The following is a 16,716-nucleotide window of genomic DNA, read 5'->3' as shown; positions in this document are numbered from 1 at the left end:
GCAGCGTGATATAATAGTCAATTCCAATAAATAACCCTAAAAAAATGGAGCACGTAATGAAGATTGTCATCTCGAGGTAATAGTTAAAGGTCTATTAAAGAGACATTAGACATGATGGTTCTTGAAGAACCTTAGCTTCCTAAAAACAAAGAGCTCTCAATAAATTATCATGTATCATGTCTACAAAGATATATGGAATCGAAATAAAATCAACGTCGTCGTACTTTTGTATATACTGTAGCGCTTAAAATGATGAAATGATGAGGATTAAGATTTAAGATCTGCCTATGAATGAAAACATATTAATGATTGGTCAAAATGAAAAGACGTAAATAAGGCAAAGTTGTATTCTCTAATATAACGGAAAATTTATTTGGACCAGTAGTCCATACAAAAGGGTCTTTTATATGAATTATGAATTAAGTTATATAAGGCAAAATTGTGGGCATAATGATTTTTCAAAGACCCACAATTGATTATGAGGAAACACATTCTCCAATTATGGAAGGAACGACTTTCCGATACCTAAATAGTCTGGTAATACAAAGAGAGAACTGATATACACTAATAAATATTGTGATTCAGTTGATACTGAAAGTTTACATGAAAGCCTTTAAAGGATTTGAATGATTAAATCATGTAAAATAAGTTCTCGAGAAAACATTGACTGTTGTGTATAGAGTTATATTTGAATACGTTACAATTATTGAACATGTTGAACATAAACGGGAGTCTTGAAGAGTTTCCTATGGTAGTTAAAGAAAGGTTAATTGATACATCTTAATGATGTTGAAAAGACGTTGTAGGGTGACGTAGAATGTACGTACGGATCGAATATGTCAAGCCTTGAGGTGCGGAAAACAACAAGGACGGAAGAACGCTAGAAACGTTAAGTCCATATTCATTAACATAACAATGATTTACAGAAGATATGACTTGACAAAACACTTTCTCTTTCTACTTTCTCTCTCTAGCAGCTGACATTAATGACCAAAAGTTGATGTTCACGCATAAGTCAACCTATTTATAGGTTTGACATGAAAGTACACATGGGCGGATATGTATCTGGCGCATATGTTATGCGCCTTATAACATATACGTTCCATGTTGACTTATGCGCTACCTATATACACAAACATACAATTGACATTTAATCTTACACAAAACATACTAAGACCCTAGAAATAGACATTATGTTCTAACAAACCCCCCTTGGATGTTTCTAGGTCTTCAGTCTTCAATCATCTTCAATCTTTCATCCCAAATACTCTTTCTCTGTACTCGTGTCTCATATCTTCCCACGAACGTTTATCAGAAGGCTTTTGGTTGGTAGGAATTGAAACACCAACACCCTTATACTAATATTTTAACCATGAAGCCCTTGGTACATTCTCCTTGATCTAACGTTCACGTTCCTTCTCTTTCCTTTCTTCCTCTTCTCCCAGCTTCAGCCACTTACTTTTCCATACCTGACCTGCATGTATCTTGTACTTATGACATACTTTCACCACCTTATGATACTGCATAGCCGAATCATACTGCTTCTTGCTTGCAACTTGAATCCTACACTTGTACACTGCCTCAATGTCCTTCTCTAAACAGTTAATCAACCACACCGGATCCATGACATCGATAACATCCCATACACCATCAGATTCAGTACAATCACCGCTTCTACCCTATTCTCATCGTAATACCACCATCTGAAGTAGACATGGAAATCAGTTCCATATGATACATTGGTATAACTTTCAAAATCTGTGGCTGCTTGTATCTCCAGGTCTTCACAAAGTCATCCGTTTCTGGATCTTTCTTCACTCTGGACACATGAAGAAATGGCTTTTGCGGTCCAACTCCAAAAATTAAATTTTGCCTGACGCTTGATAAATTCCCATATCTCTTTCACAGGCCCACGTTTAGGACAATACAATAAGTCTTTGTCCACTATGTCCACAACATCCATCCAGAGTAAAGACTTCAACTAACATAAGCTATCAAAATATTGTACCCCATAAGTCATTCGAACTGCAATCTTCCTTATTTTCATCAAATAAGCTATACTCACAACTTTACCAAGCTTCACCTCTTTTTCCTTCTGATAATACTTGACTGGTTTCAAGTATATACGCTTAGGCTCGATCTTCCTTCTCTCAAACCATTCCTCCTGTTCTTGACTATTAACCTCTTCCTTTTCAGTAGACTTTCCCTTATCAGGAGAATTAGGATTATCCTGACTATCGAACTCCTGACTAATCATATCTATTTCCTCGTCAAAATCTTCGTCAAACTCAGGAATTTCATGATTAGCATTGACATAAGTCACATGCTCCTTATCTAATTCCTCCTCTAGTATCGGTTCGTTCACAAGAACAACATTAAGATCATCAACCGAACCCAAATTTTTCTCAAAATCGAACACGAACTCATCTTCGGTAACCTCAAGTAGTCTAGCAATGTCGGCACGTGTCATCTCGATTTCCCCTTCCTCTAACTCCTCCTTAGTAGATAAAACTTGACTGGAGGTTTAAACGATAACTACTCTATATCGAGAACTTCCAACTCATCCACATTTCCATTAGTATGAGATCCTGTAGGTGACGTAGGGTGACGTACGTACAGATTGAATATGTTATCGCTCAAGCCTTGAGGTGCGGAAAACAACAAGGACGGAAGAACACAAGAAACGTTAAGTCCATATCATTAATATAACAATGAATTACAGAAGATATGACTTGACAAAACACTCTCTCTCTAGCAACTGACATTAATGAACTAAAGTTGCTGTTCATGCATAAGTCAACCTATTTATAGGTTTGACATGAAAGCACACATGGGCGGATATGTTATCCGGCGCATATGTTATGCGCCGTATAACATATACGTTCCATGTTGACTTATGCGCTACCTATATACACAAACATACAATTGACATTTAAGCTTATAAAAAACATACTTAGACCCTAGCAATAGACATTATGTTCTAACAGATGTAATTCTTGTTCTTCAATAAGCATACATATAGAAGATAATGTACATGATGAGTATAACATCTCCATAAACAAAGATATGGCACAATATGGATTTTTGATATGCGTTTTAAAAACTGATGTGTTAAATGAGTAAGTTTGTGGAGCAAAAATTCTGAGAAAGTGAATGCGCATGCATAATTTGTCAAGATGAAAAGAAATCCACTATGGATTGACAAATGCATGGAGTTATGCTTATTTCATATGGACTAATATTGTCGGATTGAACGTGGTACAATCAAGAAATATTTTGATAAGAAGGGAGATAAGTTGATGCAATTAGCTATACTTTTTTCAAAATTTTACTCTTAAAAGTTTATATAATCACAGTTTACAGTGGTAATGTACACATCATCGAGAGAAACTACAGAACTTTTTAGAAGGAGAATTTTTGAAATACCTTGGCATGATGTGATTATTACTCGACATGTAGTTCAAGTATATGTGTAATTATATGTTTATCAGTCCATCAAAGTACATCTAAAAGATGTTGAGACATTTTACTAAATTCTTAGAGTACGTTAAAGGATGCCTAGCAATGCACTCTATATCATTTTCTACCTAAATATGAAATATTAATAGTCCGGAAATACCACAATTAAATGCATAAGTGCATTATATCTTATTGTTAGCTATATTGATTATTATTTTCTTTATTTATATTTATCGGCATGTGTTCAGCTAGGAGACATCATAATGGGTTAAAACATATATTTCAGGTTTGAAAGATATGCGTTTATATTTTATTAACCCATTAAAACAAGTTTTGTTAGTTTTGTTATGCAGAGAAACACAACAGGTGTCAATACAATAATATATGGTTAGTAGATGACACAATAGAAGTTTTCACGTGAAAATCATGCAACATTGCTCAACCTAACAATTCTCATGTCAAGGGACGAAGACATAAATGGTTGAGTACAAAAGTTTTGAAGCTTTCACAGGAGATCGATATTTACCATTTTAACGGATATATAAATCAGGGGGAGACAACACGCGCTGCACTCTTTTTCTCTTAGCTACGGTTTTATCCCACTGGTTTAACAAGACAACATCTCCAAACGTATGAAGTTGATAACCAAGGGGAGAGTATTATGAATAATTATTATTGTGGCTATCAATACCTAAGATAGATTAGGCTTTTTCTTCAAGTTATCTTTTCATATATATATATATATATATATATATATATATATATATATATATATATATATCATTGTACCTCATTATATTATACACCCGATTAATGAAATATCTCAATTTCTTCCTACATGTCTCTCTCTCTCTTATTGTTTTGCTATTAGGCTAGTTTCATAACATTTAATGACTTTTGGAGACGGCCAACCGAAAGACCATATTAACATAATTGATAATCGACAACATGTATCAATTTTTAAACAATAATTAATTATAATTAAAAGAAGAAGACTAACTTACCATGTTTGTTGAGAAAAGTAACAAATTATTGCTACTTTCAACTTTTAAAACAATAATTAATTATAATTAAAGAAAGAAGACAAACTTACCATGTTTGTAGAGTAAACATAACAAATTATTGCTACTTTCAATTTTTAAAACATTATTTTTTTTTTTTAGATTTATTATTATATTAAAACTTAATCCGCAATGAATTGTTTATTGGATTACATCGAAACATAAGGCAAGCGGGCAACAAGCTGCGCCGCTACCCCGTTTTGAATCGCAAAACAATAATTAACTATTATTAAAAAAGAAGACAAACTTACCATTTTGTAGAGAAAACATAACAAATTATTGCTATTTTTAATTTAAAACACTAATTAATTATAATTAAAAAAGAAGATAAACTTACCATGTTTGTTGAGAAAATATAAGGGTATGTTTGGTCGGAGGTAATGAAATGAAGTGAAAATGGAATGGAAGAATAAATGGAATGGACAAGGGAATAAAATTGATCATTACCATTCCTTTATATTGTTTGGTTAACCTATACGAATGAAATGAATTATTACTTTATGTTGTTTGGTATCCAAAAATATTGTGGGAATGAAATAGAAATAATGAAAACACTCCTATCTCAAAATAATTTTTTTTACCAAAATAAAAAAAAAACTACATTGGCGACGGTGGTGGTAGCTCCGGTGACGAAAATGAAGGTGGCGGTGGTAACACTGGTTGTAAGGTGTTGGTGGTGGTGGTGGCGATGGTAGTGGTGGTGATTGTTGTTAAGTGGTGGTGTTGTTGAGAAAGTAGGGTGAAGGAGGAATTGAATAAAAAGGGGGGGGGGGGGAATGAATGGTTTTTATGGAATACGATTCCATGTGTAATAGACGATTCCAATCCATTGAGCAACCAAACATCATTTTTTTTATTACCACACAATGAATCATTCCACCCCCTGTCATTGCTGCATACTAAACACTATCTAAGGTCATGGGGTATACTCTAATCCATCTTAATTCGACATAAACATCACTCATTTTTTCTTTTTCATTCCATTCATCTAAAGGAAATGATTTAATCCATTTAACTCCATCTCAGTCCTATTAATTTTTAACAAATCAATTAGTAATTAATACATAATTAATGCATATTGTTTCTTTTAACCCGTGAAAAGAATAATCCATGGATCTTTTTAACAAACTTAATAATAATGAGGAGTGGTTTAATGCATATTTAAAGTGTCATGTTATCTTAACTTATGTTGAACGTTAAAGTATACCCCATGACCTAACAAATTATTGCTACTTCTCACTGTTACGCATATCCAGTTATACTATATATGAAAGGAAATGAACTACTACAGTAACAGTTTTGTATGTGCATATCCAGCCCAATATAATTCAAAAGTTGCAAAGTAAGTCCCTGTAGTTGCTTAGCTTCCATATCTGTTGGGTAATCTTTGGGTATCTACCATGTTTCATGCTTGTTTTAGTTTCTGGAATTTGTTTGGGTATGCATAGGTCTTAAATTAGAAGAACTAACAAAAATCATGGTTGCTTTATTGTTAAGTTAGTGCATTTCCAACACGAAGGTTTGATCTCGAAACCCGACACTGCGGCTATATTTAAGTTTTTAGTTATCATTATAATACAATATCAAATAATACATATCAAATGGTATTGATTTAAATGAATAATTTTGTTTTATATCTTTGTTTGAATGCTTATGGCCTTCATAACGAATCTATGTCATTAATTCTACTTTTATATTTTAAAGTTTTTATGTTACAATTTCACAATTTTTCTTACAACGTATGTTGGTAACTTCTTTAGAAACAGAAAAACTAAATACGTGGTCGTGATTGATAATTTTCTCTCTTGATATTTCATTATAAAGTTTATAAAAACGGAATTGTGTTCAATATAAAACATTTTTCAACATTAGAAACTATATCAAGTATCGATTAACCTAGCAAACCAAATCGAACAATACTGATACCGGTGTTGGTATGTACCAGCATGCAAAACATGTTTCAATTTCCTCCTAGGCTTACCTTGACTTTGTTTTTTTGGTTTTCTTTGTCTACAGTAGTTATACTGAGTGTCGATGTCATACATGTAAAATAACAAACCAAACTGATACCGACCAATGCCCGCAGCGTAGCGCGGGAAAATCCCCTAGTCATATACAACCTATAACTTGCCCATAAACCCCTTTTTCTTTTTGCCATAATATTAGGTTTTCTGTCCATGGGTCGGATCCAACGCATAGTAAAGATCCAAAAAGACCACAAATTATAAAATATAATTTTGAAGCATATCTTATGACACGAATCAATAATTTCACCTAGTAAATCAAAAATTTTAAAGGAATATATTAATGTTCGTAACACCGACTCTAAATCCCATATAGAAAAAAACAATTTTGCATTCATTTCAATGTTGAAACAATGAGAACAAGATTATACCCAAATCTTTAACTAGTTTTTACTAACCTTAATTAACTCTACTAAGATCTGTATTAAACAGAAGTATATATTAGTTTCGATTTGTTTTTATAAAGAATATGACGTATGTACATACGTGGTTTTTAGGACAGCCTCACAGCCTTTGCTCGAAAAGTCACATGAGAACGGAATCAAAGAATATGCGATTTCATTGAACCGAATATACCATCATTATACGTCATTAAGAACCGTAATGCCTACGGTTTATGGTTGCGAGACATGTACACCTTCCATTTAAGTTTCTAGCAAAAATGCATTTTAGCCTTGTTCAACTGCCCACCATTGTTGCATAAGCATTTAGAGAAGTGCACCATCCATAGATAAGTAGCAACCAAGAAGCAACTAAAAGGCTAAAACCAATCTAGTTTGCCATACCCTCTTTTAGATGAACCAAACCCAACTCAATAGTGATCCACTCATCAAACCAAACCAAACCAAACCAAACCAAACCAAACCCTTTTGTGTATTGCCTTTTTAAACTTACACCTGGCCCTCATCCATACACTATTTCATTCCATCCCATACTTTTCTTGAAATAAAAAACTCTCTTCCATTAAAAAAGTTGATGTATGTGTGGGGATGCATGTCTCATAAGATGAAATAAACAACACCCACTCATGATTCTTTATAAGTGCAAACTCCCTCTCATCTTGATTCCATCTTCTAGTTCATCCTCTCATACACTCTTTGAATCATCTTGAATTTGTGTTATCGAAAATATTCGATCTTTCGGTTGACAAAAAGAATGGAAAAAAAGTTTGAAGAAAACTTGGGTGGTTCTAAGCATCATGATCATAATCCATGTATAGAGATAGCCATGGAGATTCATAAGGTTGAGACACCACCAAAGAGAAGCAGCTTACAAAAGTTAACGAATAGGCTCAAAGAAACTTTCTTTCCTGATGATCCTCTTAGGCAGTTCAAAGGGCAATCTACTAAACAAAAATGGTTGCTTGGTTTTCAATACATTTTTCCTATACTTCAATGGGGTCCTTATTACAATCTTAATCTACTCAAATCTGATATTGTTTCTGGTCTCACAATTGCTAGTTTAGCCATTCCTCAGGTAAATCTTTATCTTTTCTTTTCGTTTATTATACACATACCGTTTCGATCAAGAAAACTCGATCGAAATACGTGTTTGGGTGTTCGGATATCAATCCCTTTTGGTTTTATGTTTTTTCAGGGTATAAGCTATGCAAAGCTTGCCAATCTCCCTCCTATTATTGGTCTATGTAAGTATTTATGTTCTTTCATGTAAGAATTATTGTCTTTTTGGAACATTTCTATTTGAAAATGCCAAAAAAAGATACTATACTTTACATGATTAAATTGTGTCCAATTGTGGAATGAGTGTAACAAGAATCTTTGCACCTTATTCATGCAAAATATAATGTTCTTTTTGCATTTTTCATTAAAAGAATGATTGTTTACAACTAAAATTAGAAAACAATAATTTACCAAGATTAATTTTTTCCTAACTAGTACTATATAACATAATGTTGTAAATTGCGTACAGTATAACATTAATATTGTACACAAAGTTCTACAATACGGTATGACATAATATTGTACAATTGTACAATATGTTCTACGGTACAGCTATACAACACGTATCAAATGGTAAGACGACATGCTTGATATAACATATAAGAACCATTTATGGTTTCTTGCTTTAAAATAAAATATAAATTATTACAATACTATTATTTTTTTTGATTAAATGATGTAGATTCAAGTTTTGTACCACCACTGGTGTATGCTGTGCTTGGGAGTTCAAAAGATTTGGCAGTTGGACCGGTGTCAATAGCTTCACTCTTGATGGGGTCAATGTTAAGACAAGAAGTGTCACCAACCCAAGACCCTCTTTTATTTCTTCAACTGGCTTTCACTTCTACCTTCTTTGGTGGCCTCTTTCAAGCCTCTCTTGGGTTTCTAAGGTCTATTCTCTCTCTTAAAGCATTTCTGTTGTAACTAGATCCTTTTGTTCAATAGTAAGTTAACTTAAATTTATAGTCAACTATCATCATTGACCATCGATCTGACTTCTTGAACTGAATCAAATAAATATGTTAATTTGGTTTCGGATATTAGAAATGAAATGCTAGTAAAGTAACGAGGTCAATAATCACCGTTGACCACTCAAACTATTATCATAGACCATCGATCTAACTACTTGAACTAAATCAGACATGTTAAACTGATTTCGGAAATGAGAAATGACATGTTGGTAAAGTAATGAAGTCAACGATCACCGTTGACAATTGATCTAATATTAAAGTTAAATTAGTATTTTAATCTTATTTCAATATTCATGATTGTTGGTCAAATGAAGTCAGCAATATCATTGACCATCAATCTTGACTATTGAAATTAAGTTAAAGTTAGCAATTGATTTTTATATATATCACTATCACATATGTAATTAGATCAAATATGTTACTCTTATTTAAGTAGTTAGAGATTTGACTATTAAAGTTAGTTCAATATGATTAATATGGGACTATCTCATTTGTTAGAAACTCGTCTTTTAATGAGAGATACCGGGTTCTAACCCAGGCAAGGAGCGTAAATTATTGGAAAATTTTAGCCGTCAAAAAGAAGAATTTAGGTCAATATGTTAATCCAATTTAGGTAAGCTAGGCTAGTTAGTGGTCAAATGAAAGTCTTCTAGGTGGGTGATGTTGACATCTCTATGTACAAAACATTCCATGGGCCATATGCCTATAAGGGGACCAACACCTTTTTCCAACTAATGTATAGGAATTGATGCATAATGTTTAACACAATGTAACATGTATGTGATGTTTATTTGTGTATAGGCTTGGGTTCATAATTGATTTCTTGTCAAAAGCTACACTTATTGGCTTCATGGCTGGGGCTGCAATCATTGTATCCCTTCAACAATTGAAAGCTCTTCTTGGCATCACACATTTCACTAAAGAAATGGGTTTGGTTCCTGTTATGTCCTCTGTTTTTCACAATACTAAGGAGGTATTATATTTTTATTTATTTTAACAACTTAAATAAGAGATTGTTGTTAGGGCAGTAAATGAAACGAATGAGTACATACAAGATATTGTTCTTGCCAATATGCTGAGAAAAAAATGTTTGTTTGTATTCACTCGTTTAATAGATAAACGGGTGAAATACTTAAATAATAGTTTTGTCATAAAAAGAAACGGGAATTAAAATAATCACAACATTTGGTTTCTTGTATTAGGTTTAAATATTTATGAAAATTAGTTAATAATACGCACACGGCACATCCAAAGAGAACAGTTTATCTAACATTCAAAAACGAAAACCTTGTATATGTTCGTTTATTTACATAAACAAACATAAAAATGGTTCCTGCTTGTTCACTTAATAAATAAACGATTATAAACAAACTTTCAACTTAAGGGTTTTATGAAAGGTTCGCAATAACAAAGAAAGGGACATCAGTAAAATAAGATATCCAAAACGACGTAGTTTTAGAAATGCTTATACACGATTCTATAATATTTTTTATGTGTTTTCTGTAAATTAATTTTTGTGTGCAGTGGTCATGGCAAACAATCTTGATGGGATCTTTTTTTCTTGTATTCCTGCTTGTGGCAAGACACATTGTAAGTATATACATATTTGTGTTTTTAAAGTTTATCAGCTAATGCTTGCAGTTTATACCAATTTAGTCCATAGTGCACGTATCGTAAACTTCACTAATGATAGTCGTAAATGGTAAATGATAAAACCAGTGTTTTGAAACTAGGACCAACCGTTGATTTATCAGATAAAATCAATGTATACCGGGGGAAAATCACTGATCTTGTCTTCTTCCTTTACCGACTGACCAATTTTAAGACTAAACCGCTAGGTTAAACGTATTAAATTATTGAAACGATTGGTTCAGCTACCGATACGTTTTTTAATGAAATAAAATATAGCAACAAAAAGAACATATGAGACAACATTTCACGAGAGTCCAAAACGCATGTCACGAGGAAACAAATAGTTAATCCCATTAGGCAATTTCTGTTTATATGAAATAAATCTCTTTTTGTGTACTATTTTAGATTTATTCTTATATTTATAAATTATAATCTTATTCACATGCACACTAACCAATTAGCTTGGTATATATCTACAAAAAAGTTTGAAGATAAACAAGAACTTAGTTATAGAATCTTTTGCAATTATTGAAATAATTTTATATATTATGTGAGAACATAATAAAACAAGCATATAGCAACAAAAAATAGTACAAAAAGAACATTATGACTATATAACACTAGTGTTTAAGCCCTGCATAATACACGGATAATTTATAACTATGACTTGAATTATATTATTTAACTTTTTAATTCTGATTTTGGTATAATATCATTATCATTGTTGTTAGAACTAGACATATCGAAAATCACCTACACAACTAGTCTAGTTAACTAATTTTGAGTTGTCTTTATTTGGGCTGACTGCTTATACACTGATTGGTTGAACTCGTGATCAGGGCTTTTAGAAATAAAAAATACAAAATCCAATTAAGTAACTAACTAATTTTGTTCACGCTTTGTTTACGAAATTATTTAAATATGTTTATTTTTAAATTTAAATTATTTTTGACGTCACTCGATTTTAAACCAGTTCAACACATTAATCAATATGAAAACATTGTATAATATATATTTCAACATTGTTAAGAACAACTTAGCCTTTATGCATACTGATCAGATGTGGCGAGTGTACACATATTGAACAAGTGTTTTTCTTTACGAGCCTATGATCATTTAACTCAACCGAAATATATAATCTACTCGAAATAAAGTTTAATCATACGAGTTTATTTTGTTATTTATTGTTATCTTCCCGTCTTGTTTGTTACCTTTCACGAAAGTTACTAGACCCGTCACTAAATATCAATAATATATGCAGAGTATTAAGAAACCAAAGCTATTTTGGATATCAGCAGGAGCACCTCTACTTTCAGTGGTCCTCTCCACCATCTTTGTTTTTGTTACCAAAGCACAACACCATGGAATTTCTGTGGTAAAATATTATTACTTATTAATTATTTTATTTACTTTAAATTCAACTAACTATATTAATTTGTAATTAATATTTTATCTATGTGTTAAATAGATTGGAAAATTAGATCAAGGATTAAATCCACCTTCATGGAACATGTTACATTTTCATGGAAGTCATATTGGTCTAGTCTTGAAAACTGGTCTAGTCACTGGCATCATTTCTCTCACTGTAAGTGTACAACTTGCAATGTGTAACTTACAAGTCATCTTAGCTCAATATAAAAAGAAGGGTATTTTTTGTCGTTTTACATAGGAAGGGATTGCGGTGGGAAGAACATTTGCGGCTCTAAAGAATTATCAGGTTGATGGTAACAAAGAAATGATTGCAATTGGAGTCATGAATGTTGTTGGTTCCACCACTTCATGCTACATCACTACAGGTAAAATCAAACCCTAACACCCGAATTTTGGGTTTCTATCGGCAATTATCATAACTTGTTGGGCTTGTTTGGGTCATAACGGGTCTCTCTTTTAAACTTACTGAGGGTCCAAATAGGATAGCTTCACCCACCGTATACCAGTTGTCGCCACAAAAATAAATATTGTTCGTGAACTAATTTTAAAACTTTAATTTTCTAAAACGACTCATTTCAAACTAAGTCTATTTTGTCACAATCGTGTTTAATAACTCAGCTAACCCATCCATTTTGTTAGCCATGTGCTGCTGATAAGTTAGTTGTGGGCTCAAATCGAACCAAAGACTAACACTATGTGGTTGAGAAACAATTGGCCCAAAATGAATAATTTGGGCTTAAATCTTTTCATTAGTTAATAATAACCAATCGATTGTTACACATTTGGGGTGAAATTATTTCTAAAATCTTATAAATTACTTAATTTTCAAAATAAAAAATGAAATTATGAAAATTCGGTTCAATTTGGCTTTTTTGGTTTTAATTATACGCAAAACCGAAAGTTTACTTTTTTACGAAAACATAAAACCAAACCATCGTCTTTCACGAAATCATAAAATTGTTTGTATTCGGTTATTTCAATTTTCCCGGTTACTAATCGGCCTGTTCAGTTTCATGCACACTACTATCGTCAGGCTTGGTACAATGTAACAAAAGTGAAACCCATTTTGACCTTACCGGACCGACCCATTTGACACTTGACATGACATACAATTTGTATCTGCATTATTACTCGTATACTAACCGCCACCTGATTATCACAGGTGCGTTTTCACGATCAGCCGTGAACCACAACGCAGGGGCCAAAACAGCAGTTTCCAACATAATCATGGCTGTGACTGTTATGGTCACCCTTCTTTTATTGATGCCATTGTTTCGGTACACTCCAAACCTAGTATTGGGTGCAATTATTGTCACTGCGGTTATTGGCCTTATTGATATTCCTGCGGCTTACCAAATTTGGAAAGTCGATAAGTTCGACTTCATTGTGATGCTATGTGCGTTTTTTGGTGTCATCTTTATATCGGTACAAGAAGGACTCGCACTTGCTGTAAGTGTTCGTCTGCCGTCACAAATTTATAAAAGCTAAAATTATGAAAATATCCTTGTTTGACCAAGAAAATAACAAAAATAACATTAGGAATAAGATTTTCTTTTTTCTTTTTTTTTTATAAATTCCATCCAATGAAAACTTGTCACGTGTCTTTGAAAAATGTACTTATGTGTCAATCAACGCATGGCTTTAAACTTGTGCGTCAAGTGGTGTGGGACAATCAAGCGATCCAATGAAAACTTGCCACGCCTATCACATTTGGCTCGTATTATCTATACTTTGACGTCAGCGCAACCCAATGGCCAATGATTTTCATAAAAGCAGATGATTAAAAAAATTGCATAATTTGAAATATAAAAGTCAATGGTTATTTTCTTGGTCAACCAGTTTGTTCTACTTATTTTCCTTCATAAAGTCTTTAAAAAGATGTGAAATTTACAATTTGATTATTATTTTTTTCAGGTTGGGATTTCTATATTCAAGATGGTGTTGCAGATGACAAGACCTAAAACAGTGGTGTTAGGGAACATACCTGGTACCGACATATTTAGAAGTAAACATCAGTATAAGGATGCTGTTTCAATCCCAGGTTTCTTGATCTTAAGTATTCAGGCTCCCATCAGTTTCGCCAACTCTAATTATCTCAATGAAAGGTGATTCCTTTTCTTTTTTTCTTCATATAATTTGGATTTAAAATTTGCTTTTTATAATAACTTAAAGGACTTGATTTTACCATGTCTCTATAAAATATTTATTTACAACAATGAATGATTTCAGACACATCAGCGGAATTACAGGGTGAATTTTCTTTGAATATGAGTATAACAAAGGATTGTCAAATATAACACAACAAAAATCTAAAATAAAATTCGTAGTATTAGTCTAAACAGTTTCAGGTCGTTCCTAATACATTTAGCTAGCGGGTTGACTTGTTTTACCTGTTTAATATATAAAATTTTAAAATGTGTTTTATGCAGCAATATAAACCGGTTATGTCAAATTTAAAAGTTAGACGTAGTTATTTGATCGTTTAAACGAAATTATTTTACGAACAACCAAAATCAGTGGTTCGAAGTCGTGAGTTCTTATGCATGCGAAGGGGAATTTATTTAGTTACTTACTTTTTAAATGTGTTTGAAGGATTTTAAGGTGGATTCTAGATTATGAGGAAGAAGAAACCAAAAGTCATTCTGATCTCAGATTTGTAATTCTAGATCTTGCAGGTAACCCCTAATTTTTACTTATTGCTTACATAAAAAAAATTGTGGTGTGAAAAATTTGAACTTTTAAAAGTAAACAGGTCGATTTGGGTTATACTTTAATTCTAATAGTTCAAGCCAGTTAAAAATCACCAGAACCATATATATTTAACTTCCAAAATTGTGTCATGAAGAAAGTATAAGTTACTATTATATCAATCAACAACTATGTTGTTATAAGTTATAACTATATTTAACAGACTAATTATACACAAAACGCAATAAATAGACGATAAAGCATTTTTAAGTTTACATGACCCGAACAAACTAATAACAACACCAATTTTGATAGCTATCCTACGCATTCGGCCCACCCATTTCACAACGTTTAAAATTAATAATAATAATAATCTATTAGTTGTTAAGCATTTGGATTTCATCATTTCAAACATATTAATATCTAAAATAAAATTTTAACCTTATTGTATAATCTTCAGCTGTAAGCGCCATTGATACTAGTGGAGTGACATTTTTCCAAGAACTCAGAAGGGTATTGGAAAAGAAGGGTGTTGAGGTAAGTTTAATGCAACATCTCTATAATTTTCTTTTTAAATATATATTTATACTACAAACATTCTTATACTAATATTCAAGAACTATAAAATTATAAACTCATGTACCTATTATTTTAACTGTGTTATATAAGATGTTGGTCACCAGCGTACAAATACTTATGCAGTTCTTACGGTTCTCTATTTGAAATTAGAAATATATTATACTGTAATAAAACATATTATACTCTAAAAGGTGGTTAAATTTTTGTCATTTCAAACATGTAGCTTGTATTGGTGAATCCGGTTGGGGAAGTGATGGAGAAACTGCAAAAAGCCGATGGGACAAATGATCTTTTGAAGCAGAATAAGCTTTATTTGACAGTTAGAGAAGCCGTTTCGTCGCTTTATTCATCAATGAAGGTTGTGTCATCAAGGCATTATCAAAAGGAATGAATTTCGAAAGTGGGGTGTTTCAATTGTAATATTTAGTATGATTAAAAAAAAGGTGTAAGTATTGCAATCTACTGCAAAGATTTAGATGCTTGTTATTTAGTATTTAGGTTGTAGGGTTTTTTAGGTTTTGTTAGGAACCAAATATAGTTAAGGTTCCTAAAAGGGAATGTGAAGCATTTATAATATATTTTTGGAACACCCGTATATGAGACGGACACAACCCACTTAATTACCTCCAGAACTGAACTGCAAAACGACCAGTTGCCGCATTCTATAAGGTGATCTTGTTATTAATGTATATAAAATAGATTGGTAACGTTAATATTTGAAAATAAAAGAATTACCATATAGGAAAGTAGGGAAGGAAATGAGTCGAATTTGTGACGGGTTTATGAATTCCCAGTATGAAACATGAAGCAAGTAAATGCATATTTTATGACATTTACCCTAAGTCCCTATGCAACAACATGCTTAACAAAAGTAGACATCACTTTTGTTTATAATCCGATCTAACACAAATAATGAACACATTCGACTACAACATCTCTTTGGTAGCGCAAGTATTCAAAAGCAATACCAATTTCGTTGTCCTCATACTCTGAATACTTTGTTTCTGTAGGTCCCATGGCAGGTGGATCTAACAATAATCTTGGATCAAGCTTAGTGCTAGCGGAAATCACACTAAGCCACCTAAGTGATCTCGGATCTTGAGATGTTATTTCGGGCTCTAGAGAGAGAGACGAGAGAGAGAAAGATATGTGTGTGTTAAAGAATTTTGGCAAAGGGTTATTCTTCTCATGGCATGCTCCTTATTTATAGAGGAGCATGCATGAGAGATTACTTTATTTGCATAATGTCCAATGGGCTTGATTACAAGTTTTTCCCTTGGGCTATTACATACAAAAAGAACTATTAAAGCCCAATATATAAATACAATACAAAAGACTAAAATAAACAAAATGGGTCTAACAATCTCCCTCTAGTCTTTAGTATTGAAAACCTTCGGTGTCGTAATCCAAC

General features: G+C 32.5%; 1 protein-coding gene across 1 annotated transcript; it reads left to right on the top strand.

The window, feature by feature from the left end:
* The first annotated feature begins 7,395 nt into the window (after positions 1-7,395).
* Positions 7,396-15,846, top strand: LOC143619189 (putative sulfate transporter 3.3). Its single transcript, XM_077091186.1, has 13 exons — positions 7,396-8,020; positions 8,141-8,189; positions 8,687-8,894; positions 9,777-9,948; positions 10,500-10,565; positions 11,869-11,982; positions 12,076-12,192; positions 12,277-12,403; positions 13,201-13,487; positions 13,953-14,143; positions 14,631-14,713; positions 15,187-15,263; positions 15,529-15,846. The coding sequence occupies exons 1-13, from the start codon at positions 7,700-7,702 to the stop codon at positions 15,694-15,696; spliced, it is 1,980 nt and encodes a 659-aa protein (XP_076947301.1). The 5' UTR covers positions 7,396-7,699; the 3' UTR covers positions 15,697-15,846.
* The last annotated feature ends 870 nt before the right edge of the window (positions 15,847-16,716 follow it).

This window comes from Bidens hawaiensis, unplaced genomic scaffold (assembly GCF_021521415.1).
Source record: "Bidens hawaiensis isolate Kalapana, Puna unplaced genomic scaffold, B.hawaiensis_p1.1 tig00002414_1, whole genome shotgun sequence".
In the NCBI taxonomy this organism is placed as follows: Eukaryota; Viridiplantae; Streptophyta; class Magnoliopsida; order Asterales; family Asteraceae; genus Bidens; species Bidens hawaiensis.
The sequence above is the reverse complement of the archived record's forward strand: the minus strand, read 5'-3'. Positions and strand labels throughout refer to the sequence as shown.